The sequence below is a fragment of the Danio rerio genome, chromosome 4 (assembly GCF_049306965.1).
Source record: "Danio rerio strain Tuebingen ecotype United States chromosome 4, GRCz12tu, whole genome shotgun sequence".
Taxonomy (NCBI): Eukaryota; Metazoa; Chordata; class Actinopteri; order Cypriniformes; family Danionidae; genus Danio; species Danio rerio.
The window spans coordinates 22,588,052-22,602,428 of record NC_133179.1 but is presented as its reverse complement, the minus strand read 5'-3'; the positions used below and the strand labels follow the sequence as shown (position 1 = coordinate 22,602,428).

The 14,377-nt window shown below is 33.2% G+C and overlaps 2 protein-coding genes across 29 annotated transcripts in view; one reads left to right on the top strand and one right to left on the bottom strand.

The window, feature by feature from the left end:
* Positions 1-14,377, top strand: part of ppfia2 (PTPRF interacting protein alpha 2) — a 340,304-nt gene that overhangs the window by 294,874 nt on the left and 31,053 nt on the right. For all 25 annotated transcript variants that reach the window (XR_012401623.1, XR_012401625.1, XR_012401626.1 and 22 more), the window contains 8 exons: positions 918-1,001; positions 4,858-4,989; positions 5,068-5,130; positions 5,231-5,322; positions 7,117-7,255; positions 7,334-7,551; positions 12,699-12,939; positions 13,636-13,665. Coding sequence is in view for 17 of the 25 variants with exons in the window: in XM_073946437.1 (XP_073802538.1) it covers positions 918-1,001; positions 4,858-4,989; positions 5,068-5,130; positions 5,231-5,322; positions 7,117-7,255; positions 7,334-7,551; positions 12,699-12,939; positions 13,636-13,665 (999 nt within the window). In the remaining 8 variants the exon portion in view is untranslated. The remainder of the gene's footprint in view (positions 1-917; positions 1,002-4,857; positions 4,990-5,067; positions 5,131-5,230; positions 5,323-7,116; positions 7,256-7,333; positions 7,552-12,698; positions 12,940-13,635; positions 13,666-14,377) is intronic.
* acss3 (acyl-CoA synthetase short chain family member 3) overlaps positions 9,254-14,377 on the bottom strand; it is a 127,211-nt gene continuing 122,087 nt past the window's right edge. For 2 of the 4 annotated variants that reach the window (XM_073947202.1, XM_073947205.1), the window contains exons 17-18: positions 10,158-10,255; positions 9,257-9,396 (exon numbers count right to left, since the gene is read on the bottom strand). In XM_073947202.1, the coding sequence (XP_073803303.1) occupies positions 9,367-9,396; positions 10,158-10,255 (128 nt within the window). In that variant the 3' untranslated portion in view covers positions 9,257-9,366. Of the gene's footprint in view, positions 9,397-9,965; positions 10,256-14,377 lie in introns of those variants that run through there. The other 2 variants (XM_073947203.1, XM_689284.11) reach the window with 2 other exon arrangements.

Sequence of the window (14,377 nt, the reverse complement as noted above, 5' to 3'; positions counted from 1 at the left end):
CTACTTTTGAAAGTAAACGTTTGTTGAAAATATAGTAGTATCTGAAAGCTTAACACAATTAAGTTGTTTCTAAATGCACCGAATTCACATGATATATCCATTCAAAGCTTCTACAATTTTTTATTAAGCTTTGAATATCATCATATTTATTAAATCATTACCCCAGAAATACTTGTTAAGTAATATAGCCTATAATTATAATCAGCATTACTAGACCACCGACGAAGGTCCAAAACTAACTTTGTCCGTGATGATATTGAAAGTCATGTCTGAAGTAATGGTTCTAATTTATCATGATTTTGATATCAGAAATGTTTTTGTGTTTTTACTACAAATGTTAGAATTAAATATACACACACATATTAAAAATCAAGTTATTATAGTTTTACTGTATGGGTTTTATTCAAACTAAATTTGATAATTGTTACTGGTATATATTGTTAATCCATGAACTAGCTAGTGCTTTTTATTAATGCTGTGTGATATTTCTCTATATATTGTGGTTTGCTAGTCTGATATAGAAGCTAAACTCCAGGACATGAACAGCAGTCTGAGGAAGGTGGGCCTGAAATCTCTCTTTCTCTTTCTCTCTCAATCTCTCTCTTATATCGACTTCAGTGTGTGTGGTTTTGGGTCTATTCAGCTGCATGTGATGCTCAGCTGGGATTTTCTCCGCTTTAATGAGCTGCTGACGTACTCGACTCTTTGGTGTTCACCCAGGAGAGAACAGAAGCTCCTTCTCTTTACCTGCTCAACCATATCTGTGCTGTTCACAAGCAAACTCACAACCTCATAAATCAAGATGGAGATTCGAGCCAACATCACAGTCATGGTTCAGGGGTCTCCTCTCCGCTGCTCATTGGAGGCTTTACCTGTTTATGGTCTGAGTAAATTTGATGTTTGTTTGTGTTGTTCAGGCGGAGGAGAGGCATGGCAGTATTGAGGAGCGGATGAGGCATTTGGAAGGACAGCTAGAGGAGAAGAACCAGGAGCTTCTCAGGGTCAGAAGATCTGATTCGTGTTCCCATACTTTTGTAATATGTATATGTTAATATACAATATTCAATTGATCTATCACATTAGGTAAATATATGCATGATGTGTGGAAATCTACTGTATATACATAACACTTGATTTTCCTTTTCTTGAGTGGCGAATAATCTAGAAGCAAAATCAACTATATCTCTTACTAAAAGATTTTTAATTTTATCCATCTGCCAAAATATATGCAATATATGTTCTTACTTTCAAGGTGGTAAATGGTATTGCAGTTAAATTATAGTAACTAAATAGGGTAAACACTCTGAAATCATCACTATTACAGTTTTAATTGCATATAATAATTGCCACTGCATTAATTGCACATTTCAACACACTTGTAGAACAAATCTATCAAAAAAATTTGAAAAAAGTATTTGACATCTAATGTTTACATCTAAATTGTAACATAAGATATTTTGAGATGTCTTTAAACAATCTTTTTTTTTTGCAATTTAATAAAAATATGACAATATAACATCACAATCATATTTACATCTTTGTTTTCAATTTAGAGGAAAAACGACAATATGAAAAAACATACACAACTAAAAAAAGGCTATATTTTTAAATGTTTTTAGATATTTAGCTTAAATTTGAGACAATTTTAATGGATTATACCATTGTATTGTGCGGTTGCATAAAGATTTTTGTTGTTCTCACACAGTGTAGGTCAGGGATGTCAAACTCAATTCCTGGTGGGCCACAGCCCTGCACAGTTTAGTTCCAACCCTAATTAAACACACCTGATCAAACTAATTAAGTCCTTCAGGCTTGTTTGAAACCTACAGGTTAGTGTGTTGGAGCAGGGTTGGAACTAAACTGTGCAGGGATGCGGCCCTCCAGGAATTGAGTTTGACATCCCTCGTCTAGGTGATTTAATAATGTGTATAATTATATGATATAAAGTAATATGAAATCAAATTTAAATGTGTAAATACAAACACATTAAATGCAGAATTACACTTATTTGAATTAAAAATTGTATATTATATTTAAAGCAAACATTGATTTAAGTATTTATTGCAGTATTTTAATAAAAAGGTGAAGCATCATCACTGTACCCGTACTAATTAAAACATTATTTAAAGATACATTTGTAATTATATCAGTATCTATATAGGCACTGAATCTGTAAATCTCTAGCATTTCTCCAAATTATGCATCGATACATATTTTAGTAAACCATATTTAGGTAACACTTTATTATAACTGCACACAATTAATAATTGATTAAGTTAATTCATCATTTAAGCATAATCTCTACATTAATAGATATTAATATTACCTTAATAGAGGCTTTATTCTTTAGATTTGCAAAGCATAAATAGTCATCCTTAAGATTAATGAACTATTTGCTGATGCTTAATAAATAATTCATATCGTACAATATAGTATTACCAAAATTTGTTTCAAAGATGGCTTGTTAAAAACATGAATAATATAAACAAATATAATGAATATCAATATCTGAGAGTTAATTATTCAATGTACTAAGGGCATAGAGTATAACAACACTAGCATACTACTATTAAATTGTTTTATTTTTTTTTGTGCAGAATACTTAGTGTGCATATTATACATTGGCTTTTTTTAGTAGTAGACTTAAAATATACTTTATTCAATGAACCAAATTCATGCGTTTAATTCAGTTCAATCTCAATTATGAATGGAACTTTCGGTGTTTTGTGGATTCTGACCTGCAGTTACTTTTGATGGGTTATTTCAGTGGACATGATGCTGAAAAATAACCTGTTTTTGATATAAAAATTATAAGTTTGCATCCATGACTATAAATGGATGATCATGTAAGGTTGTTATTGTGCAGGGCTTCTTTTAAAATAGACACTATAAATGTAGTTTGACTTTACTTTTTCTGTTATATTTAGATAAAAACAAAAATTGTCTTGAATACTTACACTCTAGATCTGCCAGTTTTAGACTGTTGACTAGATATTTTCCCGAATAGACCACAGGGTGGAACCATGCATTCACAATGGTATCAACCATTATAAAGCCCTGCATTTGAGCCCAAGCCTGTTGGGGCCCGACTTTTTAATACCTCTAGGGTCAGGCTTTAGGCAAATTTTTACCTCATTGCTAGGACGCACATCAGGCTTCGGGCCTGTTTTAGAAAAAAACTTTTTTAAAAAGTTTAATAAGATCTAATGCATGCGCTCCGGAAGTGCCAGGGATACCTTCTGTTTAGAGATTTCCAGCCACATGCAATAGAGAACATAAAGAGAAAATTTGCCAATGGTGAGCTTAAAACTGTGAAAAACAGAATGAGCCAACTAGTTATGCACAATGCACAACTTATAAGTCCAGGGGTGCCTGCAGGAATTTATTCCAAGATACGCACAAATCCAGCACCGCCCCACCTCATCATCCCTTATTCTTATTTCAATCTCAAGAAACACTAATGCTTGCTGTCAAAGGCTACATGATTTTAGGGCATTCATTATGATATAATTCGTTATAATAATTATTTATTTGCTTTGGGTAACACTTTATTTTGATGGTCCAGTTGAGTGTATTAGGAGACTGTCTGCTTAATATCTGTTGATACTGCTGCTAAACAGAAATTTAAGTGACTATAAGAATCTTTGCAAGTACATGTCAACTTACACCACCCCTACCCCAACCTAACAGTCTACTTATAATCTAGTGAGAATTATTTGGCATGTAGATGCAATGTAACTTAAATTCAACAAACGGACCATCAAAATAAAGTGTGACCTTTCTTTGAAATCTAAATGTATATTTTCCTGCCAGGGTTGCTTAAACCTGAACTTGCCGTGAGTTAGACGGAGAAAATCAAAGCACATTAGCATCAAGGAAAAATCAGACACTCAAGACATAATCTTTAGGATTATGACATAATACAATAATAAACAAAAATTTGCAAGTACCCTGTATATGACAGAGGATTACTACAATTACCGTGAAGCATTAATCAAATCCTTACTTTCCACTGACCAAAAAAATAAATAAATAATCCACAACAATCATCCACAGATGAGTAGTGGATGAGCTCAAAAAATATAATTTGTATATTTTTCATGGAAAAAATATTTTTAAAATTAATAATTTCATATACTTTGCATCTTCATTTTAATATATATTTATGTTGGCCAGTTATCTAGTAGATAAAATGGTAGATACGTGCAGTGTGTGCAGTGCGTATAGCCGTACGACTGCAGGCGCCACTGGATTAAAGTAAGTAAACTCACTGTGGATAACAAACCGCTTGGATATCGATATCACTTAAAAAAACTAAAACTTGCATACAAAAAAACTCCTAACATTTCTCTAAATTATTTTGATAAAAAGACCAAACGAAAATTTTTTTATTAAATACAGACCTGGTCTATTTTAATGGCTGTAACAGTATAAGCTGTTTGGTGGAAAAAAACAAAAATTTAGATGAGCTGTTGGACAAGGGCAGGGCTACAGCCTGTGCGTCTCGGGCCAGAGCCGGGTTAGAGCTTAAATTTAAGTCCTGTGCAGGGCTCTAAACCATTATGGGGGTGGTCAAATGTATAGTTATATTATCTATTTTTTTTTTATTAATAAAATTATTAAAATACAGATCAAACTGTTTTCCACTATTTAAAGAGTTTATCCTTCAGATGGAATAAAGCCTGAATTAGGAAAGTCAAACTCTCCTGTAATTTGTACCTATACTAGCATTGTATTCTAAATACAGACAAGAACCTCATTAAAATAAGGAAAAAATAACATTGCAAAATATTACATTTTCATGAAAATAAAAAATGTGTTTTTATTTACCTTTGTCTTGTTTTTGTTTATCATTAGGCTCGGCAGAGAGAGAAGATGAACGAGGAGCACAACAAGCGTTTGTCAGACACTGTGGACAGACTCTTGACCGAGTCCAATGAACGCTTACAGCTTCACCTGAAAGAGAGGATGGCCGCTCTGGAGGAGAAGGTGAGAGAAGATCCACACATCGCTGATGAAGATTCAGAGTTTACCCATTACTTACTCTTTCTCTTGCTCTTTCTCCAGAACGTTTTAATACAAGACTCTGAAAGCTACAGGAAGCAGTTGGAAGACTCCATTCAAGAAAAGGTCATTAGTTCTTACTTTCAGAAAACTAGCTCGGTGGAAACTAATTTGAATGCTGTCTGTTCTGAGTAAAATGAAACTTTAATGTGCTTTGTGGTTGTAGTCTCATATCTCGGAAGAGATGGAGAAGCTGAGATCTGAACTGGATCAGTACCGGTTGAGGGCCGGATCCCTTACAGAGCCCACGCTTTCACGGTAAGACAAAAAGCATGAATAAATATCCTTTTACTGTAAACAAAACTTGTAAAAAGCTCTGCAGGTTTTGAAGGCATCCTAGACGAAGGCTTTAACACAATACAGTGGTTGGCAGCAACATTAGCACTATGTGTTTTCTTTCTGGAGGAGGCATTGTTATGATCAATTAAAAAACAGAGAGAAATGCTGATTATAAATGCGTGAAAATCTGGATTATGCAAAAGAAATTAATTAAAAAATGTATTGTTTTCCCCCAGTCTCTGCATAAAATATCTGCATATAAATTGTGACCATAGGTTCGGAAAGTAAAAACAACATCACTAATTGAAAAATCTAAAATACAAAAGTAAAAGACAATTTTAATTCATACTAAACTCATTACCTTTAAGAATTAATTTCCTTTCCTTTACCAATTTTAATTTAAACTTAAATTTGCTAGTTATTAAAAAATTATTGCAAGATTTGTAAAATACTCAAAATTGACAGAAATAAACCTACAGTTTCATTATTTTTTCATAATAATTTTTTAGGAGTTTCAATCTTTAATTTATAGGACAGCGTAGAGTGTAGACAAGAAAGCATGACAGCAGAGAGAAAGGGGAGGTATCGGCAAAGGACCTGGAGCCTGGAATTAAACTCTGGTCACCATGAGCACTTTAGTGCCACAAATGCATTAACCACTTGGCCATGGGTACCCAAACTTTCCATCCCACGACCCCCAAAATAATAATAATAATGCCAGTGACTCACAACCCCCACTATCCTCAGAGGTAGTTATATATTTATAGAAACGTTGCACGCAATGGCTCACACACACCAATAGGCCTACAGTATATAAACACAAGCATATTGACAACACAGACAAGGGCAACAGTCTAACACCCATATATATTTTTATAGTAATTTATTCATTAGTATATTTAAAGATTAACCTCACTTAATGACACTGGGAGCCAAATTGTTTACAGCGCAAGTCTATTCTTGGTTTAATTTTGGAGACTATCACTCAGAGATCATCCTTTATGTTCAGTCGTGGCCTGTTTATTATTGTCAGAAAGTTTAATCTGCATGAGCTGCTGCAACTAAAACTATTGCGGTGACCTTAATCTAATGTAAACACCTTTAGATCTAATATAATGTATTTTAGAAATCACCAAGCAACCAAGTTGTATAGAGGAGATTTTAAAGTTAACTTTAATATACTAATTATGTAATTCATAGTAAAACACAGGAAATTATAGGAACCTAATGTAGGAACCTGTTCTTAAGATGTGTTTTCATTAATATGGACAGTGTTTAATACAGGTGTAAATAGTCTAAATCTGCACTCAATTGGATTTCTTTCATAGTGTGAACACTGAATGTGTTCAAACATCCACAAGGAACCACTTACTATATGCATACTGGCCTAATGTGTAATCACTTTGGAGCAGAATGTGAGAAAGTAAATCAAAACAAGCTTTTCAGAAATTGTTTAATTGCACCAAAACACAAATTACAGTTGAATTCACAGTTGACACTCATATCTATGCAGTTTGATTTTCTGCTCACTTATAAGCTGAATAACAACCGGTTCTTTCATTTAATTGTAGTTTGATTCTGCATTGCATTGAAAGTGATGTAAGAGTGTGATGAAACGAGAAGGGTTTTGATGAAATGAAAGTGGTTACAAGAGATGCACTTGAATAATGTATTGTCTGGTGAAAATGGTAATTCGCTTTGGTTGACCACTGATCAGATCAGAAAAAAACAGGGCTTAAATGTCTTGATAACAGATTGTGGTCTTGATTCCAGTTCACATCTGGATGCATCTGGAGATCTGCGTTTCTCCCTGGGTTCTCTTGCTGAGACACAGTCAGACCATTATCGCTCCACCAAGGTGATCCGCAGGCCCAGAAGAGGACGCATGGGGCTACGCAGGGAGGAACAGAAGGTCGGAGCCCTTCACCCCTAGTTTCATAAGCTTTGTGCTGAATCATTTCTTAATTTTTCCCACTTCTCTTTCTTACAGGCCAAGTCTCTGGGAGAGCATGAATGGCGCTCTCAGCAGCTTGGCGTTCTGGGTGGCCACCCGTTCGAGAGCGACACCGAGATGTCAGACATCGATGATGATGATCGAGAGACCCTTTTCAGCTCCATGGATCTGCTGTCTCCTAGTGGACATTCAGACGCTCAGACTCTGGCAATGATGCTGCAGGAACAACTGGATGCCATCAATAAAGAGATCCGGTCAGTCTATTCATCATGACCACTGCACCTTTATGTAGACTAGGTTTAGTAGTCTGCCAAGAAATTTCAAAGACCTGTTTTTTTTTTAATTGCTTTACAGTCTCCATGTCAAGTGAAATGTTTATTTCTTAATTATATGTCTTCAAGGAGAACAGCAAAGGGCTTAACACCAACCCTTGCTGCACATTTTTTTTATTTTTATTTTTATTTTTTATTTTACAGAAAGTTAGGAACTAAACCAGGATAACACGTTTGATTTTTTTTAAGCCTGGCATAAATTAAAACCATGTTTGTTCTTCTTGTTGTTTTACAGCTTTTCACTAAAATATCCTTTAAATGTTGTCTTAAAAACATACACAATCATTCCAACAAGTCAAAATCAAACATGTTTGAGATTTTCAGCACATAATTTTTGTATTCTGCACACTTACTAGAAAAAGAGATGCTTGCTTTTGCACAGGTTTCTTGTGTCTGAAACTATTTCAAAGTCAGGTAATGTGTGATCCTCAATTATTTATTGTATTAATTAATTACAAATGTCAAATGTATCATGGATAGTACTTAGTTATTTAACACTAAAAATTATTTAGTATTAATTATTTACTATAGTTTTCATATGTTTTTATTTAGACTTTTTGTTTTAAATCTTATTTTTGGTATATTCTGCTTGACTACGTTACTGGCACTTAAAGATCATTTTCTGTCACGCTTAACCATTCTGGGGTAAATATTTACCTCTGATCTTTGTTAATTGTGTATTTGCCCTTCAGCACACTATATTCATCCAACGTGAGTTTTGTTAGACTGATGTGACATTATCCCATTGGCTTTTCTCTGAATGTACAGTATGGGGAATTGAACTTGTCATTTTTGTGTTTTAGAAGCCTACATATAATCCTGTTCCCCTGCTATTCCCTACACTCATGTTTATATGTTTTAAGTGTCATCCTTTATTGAAGTTGCTACATTTCTACAGAGACTCAGAATCAGGATTCTGCACCGCGTCCTAGAATGATGTAAAAACAATAACAGGTACTCTAGAAAGCAGAGCTGTGCCTTCAGGCATTGTATATGCTGATTTAACTATCAGCCCAAGCTCATGGTTTCTCCTGTTGTAGCACTGTACTGTTTGTGGTGGAGGCTGATATGACACTTAAGAAATTGAGGTATGAGTTCTGCTCAATTGTATTTGTTGAATAGAAAGATATCAAAAGTTATCTGCTTATATTAGGACATTTCTGCATGTAGCCTGTGCATCTCCTAAGAATTGTTGAGTTTATAGTTAGATGAGGTTTAAATCAACAAATTGCACTTTTACCTATGGTTGTCAGATACAATTTTAACCAAGCACTAAGAAATAAACTATCACTGCTGTTGCACTTTACTAATTTGAAGTGCAGCTAAGTGGAAATGTGAGATTAATACTTAAACAGATACATTTTTCTTCATCTATTTTATTGAAATGTTAGTTGGACTTTAGTTTAGTTGTGTTCAGAGAGAAGGTCATTTCAGAGAGAAACTTACTACAGACAGCTTTCATTTTTTGTTTCTGTTTTCCACATTTACAGTGGAGATCAAATTTAGATGACAAATTATGAAGTGTTGATTTTTTCATAAATAATGTAATTCAAAAATTGAATGATTGTTTTGTTGTGGTCTTACCATTATTGTAGAGCCATGATTTACGAAATAATCAAGTCTTTTCAACAAAAGTCCTTTATTTTGTGGAGAACAGTGATGAAAATTGGAGAAAAACAATGATTGTAGCACAAAGAAGATTGAAACTAACTTCCTGATGGTTCCTGTAGTCAGACATTAGTGTAGAGGCCCTTGTCTTTCCCCTCTCTGTCAATGAACACAATAAATTAAAGTGTCATATTATTATATTATTATTATAATTAAACTTGCTTTGATATGGTAGAAATCACAGATTTGGGATGACCAGGTTCTCTAGCCGAGGCTGAAGGGTCATTTGAATCTCTTTACACACACACACACACACACACACACACACACACACACACACGCACACACACACACACACACACAAACACAAACACACACTTCTCACCATTCACCATTTCTCAATGAATATGGGTAATATATATTGGTGCATATGAACAAAACAGATTTATTATAAAATGTATTATGTATTTATTAAATTAATATTTTAGTCACAAAAAATCTTTAGAAATGGAAAGATAACACATTTAAATTCATGCAAAATATTGAAAAATAAAATTAAACTACTACATTTCAACAACATTTTTTTGTTTCTCTTGATTTTTCCCTAACATAAATTTGACGACCTCATTTTTTTACCAGATTTAAATGTTATTTTGTTAGATAAGCTCCAGATTTGTCTTTAGTACTGACTAAACTAATGTTTATGCACAAATAAAATATTGTAAAGCATCTTATGGAAAATATTAATTTAAAAGAAAAATTTGAGGTTGAGGTTTGAGGGCATACCAACGTTTAAAAATACAGCTACGGATGAAGTTGTATGTATTTGCCACTTTTCTGACAGTGCAGTATGTAAAACAGTTAACCTTCCTTGTGAGATCAGGCTGGCTCACTATACTATTAAACTGTTGTTTGATTACCTCAGGAAGAAAGATGTTCCCCTGCGCTGTTAATTTCTCTCCTCCCAGTTGTTGTCTGCTTTTGATAAAGCACCAGCTCTGATCTTTATGCTTTTGGGCTAGAAGACATGAAAGCGTTGAATGTCTTAGAATCAACTGTAAACACGTTAAATGCTTGACAAATGGTCGATGTTTAATTGTTTGCAGCCTGGTCGATGGTTTCTTTACAAGATATTCAATAATCTTAGCCAAAACATCCTCTACAGGAGCTGTCGAATGTTAGAGCAGTAAACTGCAGTTTGTGATTCTTGAGCGTTGTTGTTTTGTGTCCTCGAGCGGTCACTGAAACCAACTGCATCAGTCTTCGGCCACAAAGCACCTTTTTTTTCATTTCTTTGTCCCTCAATACTTCTTTTTTCTATTTTCTGTGTTCAAGGTCAATTGCAGGGACAAATTGAAGCAAACTGTTTGCAGGTTGATTTTCTTGAATGCTGCAACTTGTTTTTCAATGGAAGAGTATTTTTTTTTCTTTCATTGTTTTTTGCTATGAAGTTAGCCATGATTTGTTTCATTTCTCTTTACGTTGCTATGCTGTTGTTTTTTGCTTTGGTTGGTTTACTTGCTTTGCTTAAAGATGTTTGTTTTACTTCACTTTGAAAGCTTTGCTTTTTGTACTTTGGTTTTGTTTGACTCTTGTATTGTTTTGCTTTCTTTAGTGTGTTGTGCCTTGCTTTGCTGTTTTTTTTATTTTTTAAATGTACTTACAACGTAGGTTTGTTTAATTGTTTGTACTTGTTTTAATTTTTTTTTTTTTTTTACATAGCTTTGTTCTATGCTTTAATGAGCTTTACTGTTTTTTGTTTTTTTCCCCAAATTTATTTAATTTGCTTTTTTGTTAGTATTTCTGTTTTATTTGATTGTTTTCAAGTTACAGGCTAGTCTAAGTGTGTTTTCTTCTGTTACTCAGAAGACAATAGCAAACAAGTTGTTGTTTTGCTAAAAGGATCAGTTCTTCGCTACTGTCAGTGTCTATTATATAATTTAATACACAAGGGCTGTATATTACAAAACATTTTAATTTAAAAATTAAAAATCTTTTTAATTTTAAAAAGATCTAAATGACGATTAAGATTTAAATGAAAACATCATACATAAATCTGAATAAAACATAAGAAGCTTTAGAAAATAAGAAGGTAATGGCGTTTGTGGAGATATATAAACCCACAGCACAGAATGCCCTGAAAACCACTGTTTATCAAACTCAATTAACAAACGCTAATCTGCTTTCACCAAGAAGGACATGTTCCTGGATCAACATCTATGTCCAATCAGAATTAAGTGATAGGTTTACTGTTTATGGTAAGATTAGTCTTACGGTTAGGTTTATGCACTTCTACATGAGTGTTATCCAACTTTTATTCCCGTCTGATTTTGGGAATAATGTACAGTTATGGTTGAGTTTAGCGGTAGGGAATATAGGTATGGATTCCATTTTCCAACAAAAATGATGTTCCAGCATCAACATAGATGTTAATGACAAACTGCACTTAAAGGTCAAACATGGGTTACTCAGTTAGCAGAATTTTTATTATTGATGATTTGAAACTATCCAGGATAGCTCTGAAAAACTCATCCAGTTTTTTAGTTGTTGTTGTTATAATTCCAATAGGTTTGTAAACTCAAATCTGGAGCAGTTTATTTCATAGATACAAGATTAAATTGTGTCATTTTAAACAAAAGTGATACTGAAAGTATGTGGAAACTACTTAATTTTTTTTGTACTTTATTAAATTGGGTAAAATGACAATATTGTAGAATTATTTTTACAATTATTATATGAAAAAAAACGTATTTTTAAAAATAATTGTAAACTTTTTCGCGATCGACCCTGAAAAATATTTGATGTGACTTGATTCAGTGCAGTTGATGCAGACCATTTCTTAAATATAATTTTTTTGATGCCAAATTAATTTCAATAATAAATAAATAAATTTTTATTGTTAAACAGTTAGGCCTTATCATTAAGAAAGGGATTGGAAAGAACCCACTCTAAATAAATTGCTGAATATACTCTTGACACATGAAAGTGGAAAGATGGAACAAACAGCCCACAACAAATGTGTAAGGTTATTAACTTATTACAAGTTTTGTGCCAATTTACACACATGGATAGTTGAAAAATTAATCAGATTATGTCAATACACTCCATTGCTGATCACAGATCAACAGATCTGTTTTTTAAAACAAAAAACTTTTTTTAAAGTAATGTACAAAGCACAAACTGATTCATAGAAACAATGAAATCTGGTGATTCCACTTTCTGAATCTGCAACCAAACATTGCAGGATCAAGATTGTGGGATGAATAATAGTCTGATCTTGCGTATGCTTTTTATCTTCTTTCTACTGTTCAGCTTTACTTTGCTAGTAAGCCATAATTAGATATTTTATCTGCAGTGTTTCTGGTTTTCTTGCCAAAACAGTTTACTCTGTTCAAAACTCTTATTAGCTTATTTTCATAACTCACTGTGAGTGTGTGAACTTTTTTTCTTAATTTCTCCAGGTTGATCCAGGAAGAGAAGGAGTCGACTGAACTGAGGGCAGAAGAGATTGAGAACCGCGTGGCCAGTGTGAGTCTGGAGGGTCTGAATCTGGCACGAGTCCACCATCCTGGAACCTCCATCACTGCCTCAGCCACCGCCTCCTCTCTCGCCTCCTCCTCACCGCCCAGTGGACACTCCACCCCAAAACTCACCCCGCGTAGCCCGGCCCGAGACATGGAGCGCATGGGGGTCATGACACTGGTAAATATCTGTGGCACATCATGAGCATTTACACTGCATACTGTTTATAATGGAAAGTAGCCTTTGTGTACACTCTTATAGACGTTTTTGTCATTTTTAGTTTATTATTATTTTGATGGTCCGTTTGTTGAATTTAAGTTACATTGCATCTACATGCCAACTAATTCTAATTAGATTATAAGTAGACTGTTAGGTTGGGGTTAGCATAAGTTAGCATGTACTTGCAAAGTTTCTTATAGTCAGTTAAATGTCTGTTGAAGGAGCATGTCAAAGGATATTAACAGGCAGTCTACTAATACTCAAATGGACCATCAAAATAAAGTGTTACGGATTTTAGTGATAATCATGGCAGTGCTAATGCAAATTGCATACATTTATTTAATTTTACAATCATTTTCTATCATAAATCTATTTGATGTTGTGTACAAAATAACTGCACAGACATTTCAGGTGAAAAATGTCCCATTGAAACCCATTAAATCAGCAATATTTTATGCTGTTTAAATAGTCATACATTTTTTGTTAACATTTCCATTTTCCATTTTGTTTGTGTGCAATTTGCAGTACAATTTGTCACATTTTTTCGTTAAAATCAAATAAAGCAATAGAGAATTAGAATAATTCCTTGACCGCCTTATGAATATAAATGCTGTTAACTGGCTGCACTCTGTTAACATTTTTTTGTCTGTTCTGCAGCCCAGTGACTTGCGGAAGCACAGGAGAAAGGTACTTAACGTGGTGAATTCACAAAAGAATTGTATTTGGCATGATTATTTTCATAGGTTGTAATAAAGGAGACCAAAAAAGGGTAGGTAAAGAAAATTAATAATGTGTTCCATTTAAAATTCAGGAGTGAGAGATTGAATTAGCTCCAGTCCAAAAGTGTTTTGAATTGGAAAGAATACAACTTGAATAAGATTTTTGCTTAAAATGAGACAAAGCTACTTTTGTCCTTTTGAAATGAACTTTAAATTTGAAAAAAAATCTGTAAGTATAATAATTACAGTAGTACCTTTAACATTTATACTAATAACAAGAGCAGTTCTAATTATTGTTTACAGTATTTTGCTGCTTGAGCACACATATTTTGTGAACATTTAATATTTCTGTTGGTTACAAATGAACTCTAAGAATCATGTATTATGAATATAATAATTAGTATTAAAATAAAACAAATAATATATATATATATATATATATATATATATATATATATATATATATATATATATATATATATATGTGTGTGTATATATATATATATATATATATATATATATATATATATATATATATATATATATATATATACATAGCGAAAATATGTCCGGCCTAAAAAAGTTGCTGTTAGGATTTAAGCAAGAATTTAAATGCTTAGCAAACTATGATAGGTTCTTTTTCCAATCATTTGGAAATCATGGCATATTATGTTTGACAA